This window comes from Filicampus tigris, chromosome 11 (assembly GCF_054856515.1).
Source record: "Filicampus tigris isolate MCC_2025a chromosome 11, RoL_Ftig_1.0, whole genome shotgun sequence".
In the NCBI taxonomy this organism is placed as follows: Eukaryota; Metazoa; Chordata; class Actinopteri; order Syngnathiformes; family Syngnathidae; genus Filicampus; species Filicampus tigris.
This window is the reverse complement of record NC_141227.1, coordinates 24217253-24240176: the sequence shown is the minus strand read 5'-3', so window position 1 is coordinate 24240176 and position 22924 is coordinate 24217253. Positions and strand designations below refer to the sequence as shown.

At 46.9% G+C, this 22924-nt stretch overlaps 2 protein-coding genes across 8 annotated transcripts in view; one reads left to right on the top strand and one right to left on the bottom strand.

Moving 5' to 3' along the window:
- atrnl1a (attractin-like 1a) overlaps window positions 1-16906 on the top strand; it is an 84244-nt gene extending 67338 nt beyond the window's left edge. For 3 of the 6 annotated variants that reach the window (XM_086045933.1, XM_086045937.1, XM_086045939.1), the window contains 3 exons: window positions 8523-8618; window positions 15064-15178; window positions 16119-16906. In XM_086045933.1, coding sequence (XP_085902059.1) covers window positions 8523-8618; window positions 15064-15178; window positions 16119-16243 — 336 coding nt within the window. In that variant the 3' untranslated portion in view covers window positions 16244-16906. Of the gene's footprint in view, window positions 1-625; window positions 2876-8522; window positions 8619-15063; window positions 15179-16118 lie in introns of those variants that run through there. The other 3 variants (XM_086045934.1, XM_086045935.1, XM_086045936.1) reach the window with 3 other exon arrangements.
- A 787-nt stretch (window positions 16907-17693) lies between these two features.
- gfra1a (gdnf family receptor alpha 1a) overlaps window positions 17694-22924 on the bottom strand; it is a 50424-nt gene continuing 45193 nt past the window's right edge. For both annotated transcript variants that reach the window (XM_086044925.1, XM_086044926.1), the window contains 2 exons: window positions 21983-22030; window positions 17694-19963 (listed from right to left, as the gene is read on the bottom strand). In XM_086044925.1, coding sequence (XP_085901051.1) covers window positions 19814-19963; window positions 21983-22030 — 198 coding nt within the window. In that variant the 3' untranslated portion in view covers window positions 17694-19813. The remainder of the gene's footprint in view (window positions 19964-21982; window positions 22031-22924) is intronic.

Genomic DNA, 22924 nt, shown 5'->3' with positions numbered 1-22924 from the left:
AGCTAAAGAAAAAGTATGCAAACAAAACTGGCAAGACCAAGACCACATTTGAAAACACTTTCTCAAAACATGTTCTCGGTCCAGTTTGTTTTCCTTAAACAATCTCGATCCAGTTTTGTTCCCATACATGTTCCTGGTCTAGTTGTTTCCATAAGCGTTTTGAATCCAACTTGTCCTGAAACATTCTCAACCCTGTTTTGTTTCCAGACATGATCTTGATCCAGTTTTGTGTCCTCGCATGTTCCTGATTCGCTTGAGTTTTCCGTAGGTTCGACATCCAGTTTCATTTCCATGTTTGTTTGCAATTGCATTTTGTTCCTGTCGGTGTTCTCGGTCCGGTCGTGTTTCCAGCCTTGTTATCGTACGTCAACACGTTCACGTAAGATACGAACGACTTGGCCGCGGGCACATCAATCTTAACTGGGAATTGTTGACTCAGATTTGGTGGAGCGTAGATGGACTCTCAAAGTGACATGACGTTGCATTGTGCGTTGTTAATGTGGAATTTTGCTGCGCTGGCTCTCTGCTTGGCACTTTGCCGCATCTCTTGTGCTGGCTCGCTGGCTCGCTGGCTCGCTTTCACACATCACGTCTGAAACAAGCTCTCTCGCCTTTGTCTCTGCAGCCTGCTATTGACTTCTCTCGGCCGCCAGCTTCCCGTCTCAGGTGCTGATAGCTGACCGAGCGACGCCGTTTCATCCTCAGCGTTGACGCACGCCTGCCTATGACACACACACACACGTAATGGCTCCACATGGTTATCGATTGGAGATTGATTAGGCCGCTCCTTGTTAGAAAGTTCTGGAGACGAGGCCCGCGGGCCGGCTGGCAAACGCGCTGAGTAGTCCGCGCATCCAGGCACGCGCACGCAAGCAAAACCAGATCAACAGCGCGTATGGAAACAAAAAACTAGGTCAAGAACCAACTGGATCAGGATCGTATAGGCAAACTGAATTGGATCTAGACCACATAGTGAAAGAACTGGAAACGTCGCCGGATTGAGAGCACGTATGTGAACAACTTCATCAAGAAGCTAAATCTGTGTGCGGCGTCCAGCTCATGTCCAAGTATGACATTTTTCCCCCCTATGACGACATTGAGAAATGTTCAATACATTTTATCGATTTGAAAGAAAAGAGTCTTCAACTGATTAGCATGTCGAGTGAAAAAGTGATCCATGCATGCATGCATGCGTATGCGTGGATCTACGTCCCTTAATAGCTTCGTGAGTCACGTACTACGCGGCCTCACGCGGCTGGATGAGATCACATGTGACAGTCCATTAGGAGAACCGCAAAGAGACATTTCCTCATTAGCGCCTTGTCAAGCCTTGCCGACCACTTGAACCCGATCGCGCCGCCGCCCACCGGGTTCACGCCGTCAAGTTGATCAAGAACATTTTGGGAAGGAAAGTGACACGTTTGGAGAGCAAACTGGATCAGAAACATGAATGGAAAGAGACCAGGACTGGGAAAACGTGCGCAAACAGTTGGATCCAGGACGCATATATCAACAAACGTGGATCAACAACGCATACTGAAACAAAACTGACGTGTGTGGACACACCTACATCGAGAACACAAACAAAAGTACAGTAGCCAAAGCGCACATTGAGAAACAGAGGTTAAGATACAAAATAGGTGACGTAATATCACTTGATGGCACAAAAATGGAGCCAGAACCCCAAAGTGGATTCCTTCCGTGGCACGCGGGCAGCCGGTGAGCGGCGTCCTCACGCAAGGGGACGAGCCGACACGCGAGCGACCGTCCGTTCGGAGACGTCCCCTGCTTTGCGCCTGCTCGGCAGCTGCCGTGCTCACGCCCTCGCTCACGTGAGCGCAAGTGTGATTAGCTGTGATTAGCGACGCGCGCGCAGACGCACGCGCGCGCGCACTCGGAGGCCTCCAGTGGCAGTAGGCAGATGGGAGCTTGATGCTAATGGGACACGCGGCTAAATGGCGTTAATGGACAGAATCAACACGGTTGCCAAGGAAACCATGTGTCGATGATCTTTTTTTTTTTTGCTTCACTTTTGTGAATCCATCTATTTTCTTGATCCAGTTTCCTTACCAAGATCCAGTTGTATTTACACACGTTCTTCACCCAGTTTTGTTTGTGTACATGCTATTGCTCTTCACTTTTAGGAGTTCCTCAACCTGCTTTGTTTCCGTTTGCGCTCTTGATCCTGTTGTTTGAATCTATTTTCTTGATTGGCTTTACTTTGTGTAAGTGTTCTGGATGCAATTTTGTTTCATAGCATGATCTCGATCCAGTTTTGTTCCCACGCGTGTTCTTGAGCCTCTTTTGTTTGCTTTCGTGTTTTTGATCCAGTTTTCCTTCCCTTTCATGTTCCACTTGGCCCGCGTAGAGGCAACAAAAGGTGCTTGTATGTGCACGTGTTAAATCAGTGGCGCGTCTCGGTGATAACGAGAAGCACGCTTGCTCGCACATATGCTTTGACGGCCTTTCAAAAGACTTTTAAGCGATGCCGGACAGGACGCGCGCGCGCGCGTGTGTGTGTGTGTGTGTGTGTGTGTGTGTGCTCGCTCTTCAACAACTTCCATCTGTTGGCACTTTTCTATTTGATCATGTAGTCCCACTTGCAAGTCTTCCAAAGTGTTGCCGACTGTCCAGCAAGTTATAAAAATGTGATTTTTGGAAGCGCACGTCGGCGCGGACTGGACTTTGATGGCCTGGAGTGGACTCGACTGAACGGAGTCAGCCTGACGTGGATCCGAGGTGTCACGCGTGAATCACCGAATCCCAGAAAACGGCATCGAAAGTCTCAAAATGAAAGCCTTCAACCTTCATCGACATCCATTTCGGCCATTTTGAATTGCCATTCTAGTGGAAGCAGACCTGAACCACTTTACGGTGGGGCTCCAAACACTCAGTTAGTTGATTTCAAATCCACTGCGGTGGCGTGCGCAGCCGAGAAGACGACCATGGCGGCCACGTCTCCACATTCATGACGCGGCGGCTGCCCCCACCTTGGTTTTTTTGACAACAGGGCAAGCTTCGGCCTTGACTTTGACACCTGCGCTTCAGAGTCGTCCAAAGCGCTTTCGGTTGTATCGCCACGATAGCCGCAGCATCCGCGCGCGCTCAGGTGCCGGTGGACTCAGATGGACTCCAGCTGTTGCGAGCCTTCTCGCAAAGGAAGGCCGCGGAACATTTGGCCGTCACGCTTGCGGCTCGCCTGTGATCTCGGCGCTGATGGACGGCGTGTGTCCGAGGAGGACGGCCATGAAGGCTGATGTAATGCCGGCTTCAAACGGAGGACGGCGTGGCCGCTTTTAACCCGGGCCGGGTCGGGCCGGGCCGGGCCGGGCCGGGCCGGGCCGGGCCGGGCCATCCGGCCGTCGCCGCCAGAGACGTCTCGTCAGACTTGAAACGCGGCTGATTTCACGCTTGGCTGAGCTCTCCAATTTTTTTTTTCTTTCTTTCAGACTTTCAGCTCTGCTAAACGATGTCGAGCGAAAACCTTCATGGAATATTAATAGTCTCTTTTGCATACATTTGCAGACCGTAGAGAAAAGAGCAAGTCATTTTTATTGCCACGCACAACTGAATTTAATGACAACAAATACACAACTTCTGTGAAAGTGCACCTTGTGGAAATATTTAGGAGGCAAATACATTTTCCTGTTGTTGTTTTTGGGGCCCTCAACATGCATGAAAAGTTTGTACATTCTGACGTGGCAAGTCTAGGGGGCCCCGGATATCATTTGGTAGCGCACTTTTTGCAGTTTGAAGAACAAAAAAAAATATTTGAAAAAGTGTGCTTTTTGACCAATTTCATTTGTCAATATGACATTGGGTTTTTATTGAATACATGTGCCAAATTGAAGAGAAAGTCAAGCAAATTGGTGAATTTTGGGCCCAGTGGTCCAAATGACACAAAAATGGCAGCTTCAAAGCATCATGGCAGACTTGCTGCATCTTTGCACTCATGTCTTGTTGAGACTTTTTTGTGAGTCTACCCGTGTTAGGCATGCTTTCTATATTTCATGGTGCCAAGTTGAAAGGGCTTCAGGAGCTGAATTTTCAAAACTACCCGTGAGATGAGCTGCGGGAGTTTGTTTTATGGCAACTCAGCAGACTTTGCTGCCATGGAGAAATCATTTACAAATTCATATGAGTTTCAAATTTGGTCAAAATTGGACAAAATCTAAAGGCCTTTTTTTAAGGATTTATGGAAATGGGCAAAAATGTCGGCTTCGCTACAAAATGGCTGACTTCCTTTGTTTTTTGGGGAGCAAGACTTTTTTGTCTCCCTAACGGTAGATGTGCCAACCAAATTCCATAAATTAAACTTTGTGAATTTTCCCCCCAAAAGTTTGATTTGTGTGCTACTGAGCAACGTTTTTGTCTCAGAAGGAGCCTTGAAATGAGCAGCAGACTCTGAAATGGCTGCTTCACACCAAAATGGCAGACTGCTTTCCGCGTCTTTTCAGGCATGACTTGTTTTTTTATGAATCTACCCCGTTCCATGTTGAAGTGAAAGTGGCCTTTGGGGGCTGAATTTCAAAAGATTGCGGCGGCGCCAGTGAGCCAATTTGATTTGTCTTTCCAGTTTGTAAATGTGAACCGAATGCAGTCTTGAGGGTGTTTTCTTGCTGTCAGAGTCGGATGACTTCAAGTGTGTTGCTTGTGCTCTGTCAAAAGTTTGGCCGTCCCGGCCTCACAGTAATTGCCATCCGCTTAGTCGGAGCGCTCAACACTACAGCCAGTGTGTCCAAGTCCGACAATTGCCGTCTCTCTTGGTCTAGCAGCCCCGGCTAATTAGTGCGCCGTACAAATCAGCCGACTTTTTATTTGCTTGACAATGTTCGAGCGCCGCAGTACGGAAAGAAACATCCTCGGGCCCGAAGCAAAGGACATTGCCAAAACTCAAATGGAAACAAGATTAAATGCGGCAAATCAAGGCAAAATATGCCGGCCGGGAAATGTCTTCTGAGCAGCCCGTTTTTGTAAGGCCACATTGTGGCATCGTGAGAAGCCCTTCGGGCCAAATTTGCAGCCAGAGACCGTCCCGCCGCCGCCACTCCACATGTCTCAAGAGCGTCTGCCTCGGAGACGGACGCTTATCATGCCAGGAAATCTTTTTCCTTGTTTACGCCGCTCGGATCGCCGTCGCCAATCCGAGCGGGAGACAAATACGTGTCTGGAAGGCTGACAAACATGGCGGAAATGAGATTTGTTATCGGCTCTCTGGCGTACCAATCGCCACCTTCACGCACCCCCCCCCCCCCCCCCCCCACACACACACACAGCCCTTCACACACACTCATGGTCTGACCAGAGCCAATAATTGTGTCCGATATTCCGAGTGTTTATAATGATGCCAATCCAAAGAGTGCAGTGAAGTGTGTCCTTTTGTCAAGCAGCCGCTTTGAAGCTCATAATGGAGGCAGCCGCGTGCATCGGTGTTTGTGTGTCTTTCAATAGCGTCCATCATGCTTATTCATGCTGAGCGACGACGCTCGCAAGGTCACAAAATGAGCAAATAATTGATATTTTTATCAGTCGCTATCAGCAGGTTGTTTGTTTTAATGGATTTATGGCAGGATACCGTGTGTGTGCGTGCGCGCGCGCGCGTGCGCATTTTGTTCATATCGTTCACTCAGACAGTCAGCGCATGATTGCACAGCTGCACCCGAGTTAGTGCTGAAGTAGAAAATGAGTAAATAGTGTACATTGTCAGTATGGACAATATATGACTGATAGCGATGCAACTATTTCTCATCAACGTGACCGGCACTGCCTAATCTTTATCTCGGACTCAAAAGCTGCGCCGAGCCCAAATCCCAAGCCGTGCAACGCCGCCATCTGCAAGGATCCGTCAGTCACTACAGCGCTTTACAAAACGATATTTTCCGTTTCACACCTACCTGTTGAAAAAGGACCTGGACGTGTGCATATTGGCCAGTGGCACTGAACTTCTTTGTTGCTTTTGCGGCCTGCTTCGCGTCATTGTCCGTCATCGTTCGCGCATTTGAGCAAATGTGAGCAAATCATCAGCTTGCCCGCCGCCGTTGTTAGCAGAGAAGGTTCCGCTGGCGGCCATCTTGTTCATTTTCCATTCAGAGCCCAAAAGCTCAATTTGGAGGCACCTGACTTTATACGTTTAAAAGCTTCTTGTGGTCCAGAAAGCGCACACGGACGTTGTTTGTGCGATTAGCATGAAATTGAGTTTGCGCTTGCAGTCATTAAGCGTTAGCGAGGTGGTCAGCCCGGCGTTGTTGTACTTTTATGTCTCATTAAAGGATGAATGAGAGCCGCGGTGTTGCCATTGATTTCAAGCTGGCCGCTTTACGGAGGCGGACCTTCGCTCGCAACATCGCTTTGTGGTTTCGGCCGTTTGTTTCCGACGGTTCAACACCCTGGCAGGTTTCCGTTCTATTATTGAGTGACCTCAAATGAGGCCGAGAAAGTTGGCACGAGCATGGACGATGTGGCTACGTGACATGTTTCATCTCGTGCCACTTTTGGAAGCCGGACACTCGAGTTGGGAAGGCACAGCAGATGCCACGCCGCTATCGTCTACTCTGTCAACGACCATGTGACTTGGTTACTGCGTCGAGCTTGTTAACGCCTTTCACAATTGCCATGATGGCGTTTTCATTTCAGTCATAAATGCTCGCAAAGCAAGCACAGGCAAAAATAGGCAAAAATAGGCCTCATTGGAGGATTTCAACGCCAAACCTCCAAACAGTCTAGCAGGTGCGCTAACCACTACTCGCGCCACTTTCCTTCCCACATCACGATGTGAAGTCGCCAAATTATGACAACTATTTGTGTACAAGACATTAAAAAAAAAAGTAGTCCATTTTGTCCCCTTAAAGACTTTTCAGGCGGTAAATAAATGTCATCAGTGGCTTTTACGATGAGACATATTGAAAACCCAAATGGAGTCATGGAGGACATGATGCTAATGGACTTTGCTGTCGCTGGAGGCTTGCCACCTGTTTCACACACAAACCTGCTACTTTTATTCGCTTGTACACGCCAGCGCACACAAAGCCCTTCAAGGCACACACACACACACAGCGGCTGCGTGTGTGATGCTAACGAGCTGTCAGGTGCCCGCAGAGTCGGCCCGGATGAGTGTTGCACCTGTAGCGACAGCGAGTAGCGCCTGCGCGCCGCGTTCCCTGCGGCGGTGCCATGCCTTCCTTCACCTGTCGGCCCAAGGCGGCTGCCACGCGCGTGCATGCGCGCACCTCAAATGTGGTGGTGGTGGGCAAGCACGTTCACAGCTCAAGTGCACATTTGGAGGCACTCCATGTGAAAAGTAGAGGCTACGATCGCTAAGTCTTGGGACATGGACGCAAATGGCCTCTCTGAGGCTCTCAACTCCGCCGCAATTGGATTGGATACAAATGCAAACGTGCTTGGATGCGCACGCTCTCTCATTTGAGGGCATTCGCGTGCCAAATGACGGCAAAAAGTGTCGGAATGGCGACATTGCAAAGTGGCGCGGGCGCATACGCCGACTCTTGTCATTGGTGCGCCATTCGACCGGTTTGGAGGGAAATGTCCTCCCGGGTGAAAGTCTGCAGTTCAAGCCCATCTTGACGCTTGCTTTGATTTCAAATCCTTGTGGCGGCGTTGAGAGCCCAAATGCGCACAACTGTGCCCGGGTCCCAGTCAACAAACAAAAGTAAACAAAAGAAGACAGCTTTTACGTTATAAACAGATGCAGCTCTTTGTGGGCGTGAAAAGCTACAGTACAGAGACGACATCAAAAAAAAAAAATCCTCGATATACGATGGGCTGATGATTGCAGGTTTTCACACAATATTTGAAACTCATGAAGTCAAACAAACAACTTGACTCATTCGACTCGTTAAAAGGGATTGAAAATTGTCAAGCGGCAGCGGTGCTTTGCTTGCGAGCGCCGCAACATTTATGAATGTTTTTTTGAACACGTCAGCGCCGTTGGCGTGATGAAAGTCGCGATGACAATGCGTCCTCCGCGTGATCATAAGCATGTGATGGTGATCATGACAAATGTGTGCGCGTGCGTGTCCGCCACCTCAATCTCCTTGCAAAGATTCCAAATGATGAATTCCGACGTAAGCGCCGCCCAGAGTTGCGTCTCAGCACTTTCGCAACTCGTCTGCTTGTAATCGGTGGCCGGGGTGCGCCGCGCGCGCATGTTTACTCCGTCGCGTCCTTGAGGAGACAACAAGGCGGCGGCGGCGGCGGCGGCGTAAATCAGCCCTTAAACTGCTAACTTTGCATTATCGCATTCGGAAGGACACAATGCTGCCGTTCCAGACGGATTCGCTTCATCAAATTGATCTGCTTTGAAATGATTGAAAGTTTTGCATTCAGATCCAACTTTTTCTGAACGCTGACTGATTTTTGGCACGAGGGTCTCAAAGGGCGTCGGGAATGTCTCATTTCCTTCCAATTGACTATTTATGTTTTGTGTTATCGATTTATGTATGACGTAAAGAAATGTAATGCTTAACCGTGCACGATGCTGATCACCTTGCTGTTGTCTTTTTTAGCAGCTGATGAGGGAGCGTCAGCAGATGGCCAGTCGTCCCTTTGCGTCGGTGGCGCTGGCGCTGGAGGTGTGCTGCGACCGCCGGGCCTGGCGACAGGTGACGCACTTCACTTTGCAGCAGGCCTGTCCCAAACACACCCCCAAAAAAAGATGCGCTTGCGCCACTGGGTCAACGCGCTAAGACAACTCCTTGAACAAATGACATGTAGTCTCCATCTCAAATATTTTCAACTTAGTTTGAAAGCTTTCTGTGAAGTGTTGTGTTTCCCAACTGAATCGCGCATTTGGGAACCAAAGCAACAATCTGTAGTAAGCTTTCACCCTTTCAAGGGGAACTCGAGTCCAAAATGTTCTTTTCAAGAATATGCGGCCCCCTAGTCGGGAAAAGTCGCTCTTTTGATGATTACTGGCAATTATCAATCCATTTCCATCCATCTCGGGGCTCAAATTGCCAACGGCACAGCTCACCCGTCGTGACGTCGGCAACGCGAGCCCCAAGGCACTTTGACCATATTTCAATCGACAGCAGGGGCGGCGCTACGTAAAATGCCCGCCCCTTGGAAATAGATGACAATCAAAGGAGAATCTGCTTCATTCCAGCAACGCAACTTTAAAGCCGCAAAGTGCGAGACGCTGATCTTACCGTCTGTTTGCCTGTCATGAGTTGTGATAGGAAGCCGAGCTAGGGTGTGAGAACAATCACCGACCCGCAAGGCGGTAGAAGGTGACTCACAGATGTCATGTCAGTCGCGTTAATGCATTGTGGCTCCATGGCGCAACATAAAACGGGATATTACAATCAGTGTAAACAGGCAGTCAAAAAGTGCAGTCCAACAAGAGCCGTGGCGTTGACGCGGCGCCTAATGGCCGCACGACAACGACTTAAGCGACACATAAAACAAGACGGAGCGGCGCGTAAACCTACTTTAGTGCGCAATTATCACGCCCTCGCACGCCGGCAGATGTCGGGTCGTTAGGCGCGCCGTCGAGATGGACGCTCACCTTCACAACGGCGCACGCGCGCGCACAAATCACAAAGACGACGACGACGACGTCGTCAAACACGACGGTCACAATCTCAAGTACAAATAAGCACAAAGGCTGCATTCCAGGTGCATTCAGGAGCCCAACTACTCCCGAAAGCCGTTGCGCGCTTGTCGGCATCCGTTGGAAATAACACTGAAGGCGTGCACGCGTTCTGACGCGTCCGCAAAAAAATCGCCAATTTTGCTGTGAGAATGCAAAACGGCCTTCAGACGGCAAATCCCTCTGGTGTATTGCGCCGCCATTTTCCTAATGCGGCTTCAACGAAGCCATGAATCCATTTCGGAGGCGCTCTTTTAATGTGGCGTCTTTCCTCTGCCGTTGCGGGGGTCGTATGTAGATCAACACGCAGGAGGGGAGGACGACGGCAATGACGAATATTTATGACGCGTGGGAGGAAGAATGTTTGCGGCAAGGTGCACAACTAAGCGCGCACAGACTGCAGGTGAGTCTTGACTCATTTGTCTGACAAAAGACAACCAAAAACACGTCCACGTTGCTCACTTCGCGTCTATACGGGTCTTTATAGAGTTCACGTTTGATTTCATTGACTGATTGATTTCCAACGCCATCGGACAGCGGACGGTTTTAGGGCGAGCTACCCCGAGAGAAAAGAAAGAACAAAATGATCCCAAAGAGGACAACGGCTGTTGGAACCCGCCAGCCGGTAAACAAAAAGGAAGATGAAAGGACTCCTGCTGGGACCTGGTTGGCCTGTTTGGGGATTCAAATTAAAGAACACAGAGACGAGAGAAGAAGAAGTAACAAGAACACAAAAAGAGCACAAAAAGATGTGTCTCAGCAGACCGACGGGAAACAAACTGCCGGGCGGACTTTTCTCTCTTTGTGCTGCTGCAGTTTGCGCATCAGCTGTGCAAACTCACTTTGCCGCTGGTCCACCTTGACCAACAATAAAGCGCGTTTTGTACAAAAGGGCCTTTTTGGAACGTACGGTGCGGGGACGCAGGTGGCTAAACAGGAAGTCGCCGCGTGTTTTAATCAAAGCTTTGCTTAAGGACACAACTGACATTCTCAGATTGATGAGCAACATTCAGATCAAGTCAAGATGGGTAATGTGCGTGTGGATTGGTTGATTGATTCATCTCCATTTATATATATATATATATATATATATATATATATATATATATATATATATATATACAATACGATACAGCACAAATGAGTTTGACACCCCTACTAATGTTCATAAAAATGAAACAGAGGCTGTATTCTGAAAGAAAAAGTATATTTGATATGTCTGTAAGCCCCTGTAACAAGATGCAGACTTTGAGCAGTAACACTGTCCTTAATCACAGCTGGACATTCCGCCTATGTGACGGACGGCTCCGCCTACCAAAGATGGACGCCCATTTTGTAGGCGATAAACGATAGACGGGAAACTTTCAAAAAATAGTCAGACTAAGCATAGTCAAAAGCCCATCGTCTATTTTCGCACGAGGCTTCAATGGCCGCGGCGAGGTTTCCGTTTCCTGCGGCCGAGGCTTTCTGACATCTTCTGGGTCCTAAAAGGAGACACATTTAGTCCGGCCGCGCTCCGGCTTCAAAGTCACGGCGAGTCTTTGGTTTCGGGGTTCGTTCAGCGTTGCTAGTGGAGGTCGGCCAAAGTTGCGCGACGGAAATGCTAACGGAAGGCCGGTTAAAGTGACAGGCGGAGCGGCCTATAAGCGATTACTCTTTGTACTGGCCAGAGAAAAAGGCGAATAAACGGACGGCGGAAGGGTACCCCGGCTGCAGCGAATAAACGGACTGCAAAGTTTTAGCAAAATGCCCAGCTACTTATACTGTATGATTTTATAAGTATAAGTATTATCAAATCACGCACAAGTGAAATAAAAAAATGTGCCAAAAGCGTTCAAAAGGCTTTAATGCACCTGTAATGCACTTAAAAGTTCAATGCAACTGATTTGTACTTCACAAATCCACGTGGCTGGATTCCAACCAGTTGAAGCCTCTTTAACATTCGGCACAGATTGAGCGTTGGCGACTTGCCGCTCGCTTCTGGAATCACCGCTATCCAGTCAAAAGAACATTTCCACGACATCAAGTTCATGCTGTCCACTATGTTGAGGAGCATGTCGCACTGTGCCGTCTTACGCCGTCGCTCATCTTTTGAGCTCATCGGAGGATTTAGTTCGCCTTTCCTCCGTCTTTACGAGCCGATCGATAATAATCCTCGTCATCGTCCTCGTTCTCATCCGTCAATATTGAACCCGCGGCAGGAAAAATGACATTCAGGCCATCCGTCATCATGGCGGCCTTGTGTGTGCGCGCCTTTGCGTCAGCAGGTAAACACATTCGTCTCTCTCACGCTAACAACGATACAAAAAAAAAAAAAAAGAAAAGAAAAGAAAAGCAGCAAAGGCGAGAGAAAATTCCAAAGCAGAAAAGTTGAGGAGGCGGCGAGGAAGGGACGTGATTCATTTTGCGGCGAGACGGACAAAGAGGAAAGCGAGTCCAGAGAGGAGCTCCTTGTCCTCCTGGCACTTGAGCGCGTTTGTTTGCCTGTTTCAAACGGAGACGCCGCACACGCGCGCGTTTCCTATGCAGGTGTGCAGAGACCAGGTTGGACCGGCCGTCCCACGCGGGCCATGAGTGAGTCCAGGCAGCGCCGCCATCATTGTGAGTCACACTCAAGACGACAACAGCAAGTCAACAACGAGGGGACATTTAGTTAGGCCTCATTCATCAGCACCCCCCCCCCCCCTTGACTATTTGATTTGTTGTCGTCTTATCTTTCATTTTCTTGCTACTCTTCTTTGCCTGTTATGTGTTATTTAGTCATGACTATTATTCTTTTCAGGTCTTTTTTATCGGTCGTGTTCGTTATTTGTTATGTACGTGCAGGTCACTTATTTTGCTGTTCACTTGTCATGGATCGTTTTCAAAAGTCTCTATTTTGGCTGTTTTAGTTTGATGATGAGGATTTAGTTGTTGATTGACCTCGTTTGGTAGTTTGCTGTGCACTTGTTAGTTGCTTATGACTCATGTTTATAATTCCATGACATTATGCTCTTCTGTCTGCGTTTATCGATGTCCCTGCTATTTATTTGCTTTGAGCGTGGAGCCGGTCTTGTTTGTTTGTGACGAGGATGACGCGGGGGGAGGGAGACGAGACGGTGCGAATTTGGCGTTTATCTGCCGCAGCATCTCCTCGATTGCACGGATAAAGCTGCCACTTTTACGCCGTGACGCCATCTGAGACTTGAAGGATATTTTTTTCTCCTTCTTGCCCAGAAGAGAAAAACACCCACCCCAAATGATGTGGACACGCACCCACCTCCCCCAACCCCCCTCGCATTGCCATCCTCAGGCTACAAAATGAGTTTATGCTCAAGCTACACATTTTGGCTCCTTTTTTTGGGGACACGTACACACACACGGGCAGGCGGGCAGGCGGGCCTCCCCGTGGAGGAGCGCCACAGATCCAGACACAGACGAGAGGAAATTGAAGGGTTTTTGGGGGGGGGGTTGGGGATGTTGAGAAGATTGGACACAACCATTTTATGCACGGCGGGGAACAACACGGATGGGTGCCTTGATGGGCACAAGTGGGGGGGGGTCGCTCCTCTTTGCTTGTTTTCGACGCTGTCAGGTTCTCTGCGCTCGGGAGGGTTTGGCGAGTGATAAATATCTGCCGAGTCATTCCGACCAACAAGTCCTCGGTAGGGTTGCAAATGAGGCCTTTCCGATAGGATTGAGGCTCATCTTGGGTTATTCATCTTTGGGTTCGCGTTTGAAGGCCGCATTCGAGTTTCAAGCTTGGCTTTGGGTTTATAAATGAGGCTTTCAAACAGCACGTTTCAAGTAACCTGCATTTGCTTTTTAACCAGGGGCAAAAGTTTGAAGCCAGGCTGGCTAACCTGGGTCAGGCTTTGAAAAAGCGAGTTAAGGTTTCAAATGACCGGTCCGTGCTGTCCATATGATGTCATGCCAGAGAATCGAGCCGAATGTCGCCCCCTCCACAGACCTTTTTCACATTACGGGATGTTTCTCTTGGCTTGCGCTTAACGCGGCCGGCCGATGACCATGCGCTGAACGTTCACGCAGAGTTCAGCGGGAAACGTCAGCGACGCAATGTCGAACGTTTGCATTCACATTGCCAACCGCAAGTCTGCTTTTTGATTTTTCAGGGATGAAAAATCAATGTGCTTTGTTTAAAAAGGGACCCCCTGCACACAACTAGAGACTTTTTCCAGATGCGGCACCAAAACCACATCCGGCACGGCACGGCACGCAAGCTGAACATTAGGGCCATTAGTAGCGCAACCTGACCCCACCCGGCCCGACCCAACCCGCTAATCGCACCGGACACTTAAACCGGCGAGAAAAATGAAATATGAAAAACACATCTGAGCCTACTTTGATGTTTTTAACAGAATAACATCCCCTGCAAAAGTCTTGGAACAGCAAAATAAAGTCCTTTTTTTGGCGCTGTGGACTGAAGACATTTGGCTTTCACTTCAATCAGACAAAAGTGGAGAAGTGCAGCTTTTCTTTCACGCCTGCGAGCCATCATTGACCGATTGCCTTCTTCATTTGAAATGCTTTTCCAGGCCTTTACCGCAGCCACGTTCAGTTCTTCTTTGTTTCCGGGGGTTTCCTCTCCCAGAGGTGAAACGTATGCTCTATTGGGTTGAGGTTTGGTGATGGACTTGACCAGTCAAAGACCTTCCATTTATTCGCCCTGATGAAGTCCTTTGTTGTGTTTTGGCTCATTGTCTTGTGGCATGATGAAGCTTCTCCCCATGAGTTTGGATGCACTTTTCTGTCAATTGCCGGACGACAAAATGTTTTTGCGGGCTTCAAAACAAAAAACTAGGGAAGTGACCTTGCTTTTCCACTTCTTTTGGAGGTGACTAGTTACTTATATATTATTATTATTTTTAAATTCAGCCAGAGCATGAAAGTTGGTAAACATGTCTATTATGAGTAGAGCCACAAAAAGGTCTCAAGAAGCCTTGCCTGACAAGACGCAGGGAGTCGGCCAGCCTCATTTCCAGGCTTCCTTCTAAAATCAACTTGGATGTTTTCAAACGTCAGCCGCTAAAGTCAGTTTCAGTCAGCAACATGACATTTGGTAAACAAGTGGACCCACTAAAAGACACGGATGGTCTGCCATTTTGTTTTGAAGTGTCCATTTTATGGTTGTTCTTTTTGGGATTTGGTCTTTATTCCCACCCTTTTTGGATCGAAAACGTGTGTGTACGTGTGTGTGTGTGTGTGTTTGTTTAGGATATGTTAGCGTGGTTAATTATCGGGTCTTTGCGTGCAACCTTTGCGGCGTAGCTGAGCAGAAAGGTCGCACGTGATCGATATTCAGGAAACATTAGCCGTAGCGTCGGATGTCGCAACGTGATCCACCTCATCGAGTCCCACTGGTGCCTGTATAAGGTCCTTATATCGTGTAATTAATGTGTGTACTTTGTGTGTGTGTGTCTGTGTGTGTGTGTGTGTGCGTGCGTGCGTACTTGTAGGCGGTGCCCAAGGCCATCGCCATGGAGCCGTGTTGGGGGAGCAAAGCCGCCGTCCTCACCGTGCTGATGTTTTTACCCAGAATGCCATGTGGAACGCCGCCGCCAGGACAGTCGGGTACGCATGTCAACTTGGATTTTTATACTTGGGCAATAGGAAAACATTTGCAGGCACAAAATGGTTTCAAGGAGCCATTTTGGCTTTTTCCGGCGGGGGGTCGGGTCCCTTTCGAAACCCTAACCCTAGTTTAAAAAATGACTTTGAAACTCTAACCCTAGTTCAAAACCCTAATTTGAAAACGTAACCCTAGTTTAAAACCCTGATTTGTAACCCAGATCCCTTTATAGATCACAAACTATAATGTGAATATACATTATCAAAACAATGGCAAGCGGGGACTCGTTGTTGACATTTTATGAGGCCCAACGGAGATGAAATTGGGGTGAATGTGGCCCCTGAACTTCAACGAGTTGAACGAGCCCTGATTGGGCTTCTTATGAGGGTCTGGTTTTCTGAAATGATTTTCATGCTGTGACTTCACTCTTGTTGGCGGCGTAGCAGACAGGAAGTGTCTCCTGAATTTAGTTACCAAAAAACAAAAACAAAAAAAACTGTTAAACCACCCGGGAGTGCAAAAGTGGAGATAAAAGCAGAGGCGCTCCCCCCTCCCCCTGGCTTTTACCTCCCCCAGGGAGACTCTCTTTAGAGGGTCAGGCCGCCGTCCTCCATTGATGTTGGCCCTCCGCCAGCCGGCCGCCTCGAGGGCAAAACTGGAAACGTACGCACTCCTCCCTCCACACGCTTCCTCCAGATCGACATTTCTGCAAATAATCATCAGATTGGAATGATGACAATAACATCATTATTTGTTTATATATTTTTATTTATATCTTATATATGATTTATATCTATATTTATTAATACTTGTGTATTATGGCCTTTTATTGTCTTTATTTATTGTCTACTGTTTGTAAAGTGCTTTGTAACAGCTCTAGCTCTTATGAAATGCGCTATATGAATACAATTTTATTGTATTTTCAACTTCTTCTTTACGCAGGCATGGCCGTGGCCAGCGCCCTGGTGGACGCCACGTGCCAGCCGCCGTCGTCGGACTGCCGCGAGCGAGGCCCGGCCCGCAAGCAACGCAAACACCTCGTGCACCACCAGGGGACTTGTGTTTGAGCCCTGGGGCGCGCCGCCCCCGACGCTCGGACCTCAGGTGATCTGCGCCGGTGCAAACATTGCCAAACGGGGAAATACGGACGCTTGTTATCCGTGGCGGAAAAGTTGAGCTCAACGCGGAGGTCGTTCCAAGCTTCCCACCTGGACGACCAAGACGCTAACCCGCCAAATCTTGACGTCCGCGCATTTGTTTTTTCTTTGACTTTTTTTCTGCCGAGACCATTGGGGTGGTCAGCGTGTCGTCAGTGACTCGCCGGTGAGCTGCGGGAGGAGCGTTCGAGTGATGAACTCGTAGGCAACGTTCACAAATAGGATGAAAAACATACAGAAAGTAAACGTTGAACGTCAGTCGCCCTCCGTTTTGTAAAACCCTTTATAGCGCATACGACGTGAACATACATTTTATGTTATTGTTAAATATGTTTCAATATGGGGGTGATTATGACTTGTTTCTTGTAACATTGAGGCTTTTTTTTTCTTAAATGACTTTTTAAATCTGTAAAATGAAAAAAAATTACCCCAAAATTCATTATTCTATCAAGATTGTTCACGAAATGAAAACCAAATAGATCATTTTGGTCTCATCAGACTGTGACGTTTATTTTCACTTGTATCTGGAAATTCAAGTTTGTCAAAATAAAAGTCTGAATCTTCTCAAATAGTGAACAATATGTTTATTGTCTGATTTTTTTTCCCTTCCAGCACAAAAATCTTTAATGTTGCAAAAAATATGAAATCTTTGAAAATCTTCCGAGATTAAAACTTTCTTAGGGATTCCTTTAGCAGTGTTCTGATTGGATTTGTCAGACAATAAGCTCTGAAAAAGTAAAGCATGCAATAGAAGGTGATGTCTGTCTCCTGTGGCAAGCAAGTGCAATATTGGTCCTCCCCGTTGATGGAGCTTGATTTCATAGAAGACGGGAAAAAAAGGCTGACCGAGTTTATCGGACTCTTTTGTTTTTGTTTTGTTTTAAAAGGCGGCCGGCCATTAGCCAGGAGGTAAGTGCTGCTTTTCTCTACATGAAAGACGAGCGTTTTTAGCTGTAAGTGGACGCCTGGCAGCCAAGCCGCTTCATGCGTCAGCAAGAAAACAAACGTGCACAACTGACCCCCCCCCACCCCCCGACACACACACACACACACCCTGAGTGGCGGGCGGAGCTAGACTTTTATCCTTGGGGTGGCCAAGGCTATTTCTGGGGGTCCACAGACGATAACAATAAATTCTTTTCTATCAAATGTTGAAATGTACATACTAAGCACACAGGAGATGAGATGTGTGTATATATAATTTGCATCTTATTAACAATGCTGAAAATGTCAAACAATTTGGCAACAATTATGTATTAATAATTACTCATTTTTATAAAAGTGGTGAAAATGCACCAACACATTCATAGTTACTCACACAACATTTTGTTGCCAGAGAGCACAAGTCAGTCAGTTTGGTTGATTGAACATTTTTCATGTTTATTTGGATTCGATTCATTTGTACAACAGATTTGACATTTTTCACAAGCGAAGACGATGTTGGGAAGCCGAAGAAGAAGTAGAAGATGACTCGTCATCTTTTTTATTGAAAAAACATGGGTGACGCCATCTTGAAACACTCGACCACCATGCGTCTTGCCTTCTTCTGGTTAGCATTAATATTCGAATATTATCGCTTTTATTAAGAACAAGCCGAAGCCTTCATTCATTTCAACACATCCAAAAACAGCAAATCAAACAATCAAAATGTAGAAAAATAAGTCAAATATTTGTCCAAAAAAGGAAAGTAAACATAGTCATATTTAAGCAACATCGTAAACAAATTTGCTTATTTTTGAAGTACAACAGGAGTTACACGGATATCCTCTTTTGTGGTTTTGTTTACAGATGCGAATGGAATATTGTCTTGTACATGTCACGTACAGAGCAGGAGAAAATATACATGACATATACTCTACGTAAAAAAACAAGAATCTTCCAAGTCAATATAGTTGACGGAAGAATATGAAATCAAAATTTTGTGAGTCACAAAAAACCCACTCCATTTAAGTTGGCCGATTAACACGTATGTTAGCGTTAGCATTAGCCAACGCTTTACCTTTCCAAGCCAACGTTTTCCTCGTTTCGAGTCTGACTAAAATGCTTTGGATTTCTCTGTACGTTGTGATGACGTTTTGCTGTACAGATGATAGCTAAATGCTAACGCTTTATTGGCTAGCCTACTTGTTTTTCCGCATGTCATTGTGAATCATTGCTAAAAAATAAAAAGGCATTGGCATGACTCCAACAATATCGCGACTTGTTGCCGTTTTTACGATAACAACGGTGAGACTAACTCTCTCTGCTACAAAAAAGATTTCTCACTTTGTCGCTTCTTATCTTAGCTTAGCTTGTCTTAGCTTAGCTTATCTTATTTTAGCGGCAGGCCCAGTAGTAATTTAAATGGGCAACTGACCAGAGACATTCAGTGGGCGGATAACGTTGAAGGCTGCTACCATTAGCCAAGATGTTTTTTCTAGTGATCAACAAAGCAAATTATTTTTCAGTTATGGAAAGTTTCCTTCATTGCAGCAACTAAAAATTTGATTTCATGGCTTATTGTTAGTGCTAGCTGTGGAAACCAGGCTAGCTGAAGTTATGAGGCTAATGTGCTAAGTGTCGCTTGAACGCAAAGCTTGATGGATGAGGTGGAAAAATAAATCATTGCCAGAAGAAAAACGAAATGGGGTAAAAACCTGAAACGCGGCTTTGACGTTGGAGCTTTTCAAGTACGAACAATGACTTGACGAGCACTGCTGCGCATCTTAGCTTTCTCTCAAACATAGCCACCATGCTGCGCTCACACACAATGACGAAAACTCAATTCATTCATCGGTCTATTAGAGGTACTAGCGATGGGGGGAATTCTTAAAGAAGGACTTCTGGAAATGGCCAAAACATGCCAAGATGGCCACTTCAAACCAACAGAGCAGACGTCCTATATCTTTCCAGGAATTGGTACTTGACACTTTTTTGGTGGGTCAACTCATAATGTACCAAATTTCAAGTTGTGAAGCAAAACTGGCTTCTGGGACTAAAAACGTTGAATGGGCGCTACAAAATTGTCTTGGAAATGTTGCTAAAATGACAACTTCAAAACAAAATGGCAGACTTTGTGGGTTTTTTTTTTCCCAATTTGGGATTTTTTGAGACTTTTGTGTGCTTTCTGTGACGTTGATGTAGGATGTATGATACCGAAAATGCTAACCTTCTCCATGTGTTGGATCACAAACAAATACTGAGCTAGCTCGTTAGCATCAATTCTTACCGATTAGAATTTTAGTTTTTCATACATTTCGTCCACATGTCAGAAGCTTCCATTTCCCATACTTCTTGACCAACGCAAAGAAAAAACGTACGTCAAAAAGTCGATCATAGCCGGTGACAAAATCAACATCAAAAGATGTAAACAAAAAAAAAAACCAGAAGAATCAAACGCGATCCAGAGGGAATTCATACATTGAGGAAGAAAACGAAGGAAACAATTTCACGTTTTTTTTTTTTTTTGTAAGTATCAGTCCGCCGTTTTCAGCCGCGAGGCTACAAGTGGTCCGGCGAGGATGCAAGATGGCCGCCGCAGTACCACAGCCACAGCAACGGGGGCAGCAGAGACGTCCCGGAAGGTCGTCGGCGGACGCACGAATTCCTCACGATGGCGTTGGACGTGCTCGCGCCGTCCATCTGCGGGTCCTGGCGGCAAACAACAAAACACTCAGTCTGCAGAAAACTTGAGCCGCACTCTGGGTTAGGGTGTCAAATTAGGGTTTCAAACCAGGGGCGTGCAAAAGGTGGGGCCACCTTGTCGAAGGGCATCTGGCTGTTCTTGAGGTGCATCAGCTTGCCAAAGCTTCCATCTGTGACTACCTGATTTGCCCCTGCATGGCCTCTTTGCTTGCCCTTTACGGCACCTCCTCCCCTCTCTCATTGCAATTCTAATTTTGTTTGATCTTCGCCCATTTTGGGCTTTTTGAGTTACATAACATTTGATCTTTCAAAGGCCACGGACAGGTTTTCACACTCAAACACATGGAAAAAATAAAAATAAAAACATTGTCAAAGGGGACTTTTTAAAATTGATTTTACTTTATTTTCTAGGTTAAAAAATATATTTTTCCATTCAAATTTTTTTCACATTTGTTGTGCTTTGTTTAGTAAAATCGCGAAGTTTGGACTTTATAAATTGTGTTCGTTCAAATTGCTTTCCCAGGTTGTCATTCACATTTTGCCATTTTTTTTTTCTCCATTTATGTCCTGTGGTTTCTACTTCTGGTCATTGTAGTCTAAGCGTCACCTTAATCTTTTTTCCCCACCTTGAACATTGCCGCTTACTTTTTGTTTGCGTCTCCAAAAAGTGGACCGGCATGTTAGCGACGCTTCTTGGCGCACGTTAGCGCAGTCGTCTCCCCGTCGGCACACAAAGTGGAGCGAGGGGACGCTGCGCTAAGTGGAGCCGACGGACGACGGGAGCCTTACTCAACGATGACGACGCTTAAATGAATTCATCTGCTTTGACGGCGCACTCCCGCATCAAAAGGTTGTTTTTATTAACGCTAAATGCCACCGCGGAAAGCTCAGCGTTTGTGCGTGTGCGTGTGCGCGCGCGCGTGTGCTAGCGTAAGCTAATAAAGCTGCGAGCTAACAGGCGGGTCATCTGCAGCTAGGCGTTATGAAATGTCACTGATGGCACACGGTGACATTTGCAGTGAACTTTACGAGGCCTGGTCGCCTTTGCCGCCTGGAAGGAAGTCTGCGCGGCGGGCGGAGCCATTGTAGGTCATGTGACACCTTGGCTTGATGAGCACGTTGGACTTCAAGAAGGTTCCGTTGAGCCAAAGCTAACCACATGTGGGTGTAAAAGAGCGGCGTGCTGTGGTCATGCTAGCCGCTAGCTGGCAAAAGCCAAGGCTAATTTTATGCTGTATGGCTCATTTTCATATCATCTGATCAATAACGGTAAAAGATATAACATGTTGAAAATCAATTCACTTGACTGATTTGAGCACTATTGGCAGTTGTTGCCATTCAAAAGATAATAATTGTTTCTTGAAAAAAAACAAAAACAACTATTTTTCCACACTTTGAATGGCCAATCGAATGATGATCATGATTTGCTGCTGATGTTTTCTGAAGATGCAAATTTGCAATTTCGGAATTTTCCCCCTCTTGCTTAAAGTGCCGTTTTGCTTGCAAACAATCGCAAAGGCATCTTTGTGTCTCAAAGAACAAGTCAATCCAACCTCTTTTTTTCAAGAATATGTCCTATGCAGTCCTACTAGTTGAAACAAAGCATTCTGATAAATATTGCGTTTGTGGAATAAGAGTAAATTTTTCTGTCCATCTCTCGCTGCGGCCATTTTGTCACTTCTGTCGACTGAAAATGACATCACAGTTGCTCGGGTAACGAGCAATCACAGCTCACCTGTTTTCTGAAGCTGAGCCACGATTGCTCGTTACCTGAGCCCCGAGCGACTGTGATGACATTTTCAGTCGACAGACAAAATCGACGCTTCAGACCAAAATTCCACCGACTCCATCTTGAGCGTTGTGCATTCTTGTTAAGAAGGCAATGTCGGCAAAGCTTCCAGTCGTTTGCATAGCGGAGTGGATGGAATGATCTGAGAATGGCCCTTCTGGAAAAGAGAGGGCGGCTAAAGCTGACCGGGAATGCGGTCAAGTCAAAGTCCGTCAAGTTGAAAGAAGACGACTCACCACGCAGAAGACGCTGTCAGCGCTGGAGTTGGACTTCAACTTCTGCGCCTGTTCAAGTAAAAAAAAATAAAATAAAAAGAGTCAGCAGTTGCGACACTTCCCGTGTGTCACTCATGTCGCTCATTGATTGATGCTAAAGTTCCTGCGTGTGCTCACGCTCCCTGTTTGTCGTCACGCTAGCTAGCTTTTGGCCAGCCAAGGTTGCTACATACAGTATGTTATTTGTTTACGGTTTTGATACGTGCGATTTTTCAGCACATTCTTCCGCGAGGACATGACACTTCCTCTGCGTGTGTGGTAAAACCTTTTTTGATAGTGGTCCAATTTGAAAAGTTATTTCCTATGAAAACGGCTGCAATTGCTAAGTGAATCAAATGGTTTGTAAAGAAACATTCGCCCAAATGAAAAGTCCGCCGTGACGTTTGAGACTTTGGACGACGAACGTTGTTGATCGCGAGCCTGCCGCAAAGGTGATTTGCCGAGCAATCAGCATCTTTGCATTTGCGTTTGGTTGCACCGTGGCAAGAAAGCGTGGCCGGCTGCGCTTATTACGACACCATAAGAAAAAAAAAAAAAAGGACGCTCGCTGCTTGTGGTCCTTTGAAGGTAGGAAAGCAGCGGCCGAGGAAATGCGTGCGTGCTGACAAACGTCAAGTTGAAATGCGGGAAATGGAAATCAGAAGAAACAACCTTCACGTGGCTTATTTCCAATTCAAAGCGAGAAACAAACAAAGAGAAGGGAAATGTATTCCTGCCGTCCGTCCGCACGCGTCGGCTCAGTCTAATACCTGGATGCAGTCAAAAGTCACATTAGCATGCGGCGCATTTCCATGGGGAGCCCGACGCCAAGCCCACGGGCTACGCCAAGCCTGCGTGTGCGTGTCACGTGCGCACGGACAGACTTTTCCTGCACTTTGTATCGTGCTCAGGCGCTTTCAAAGA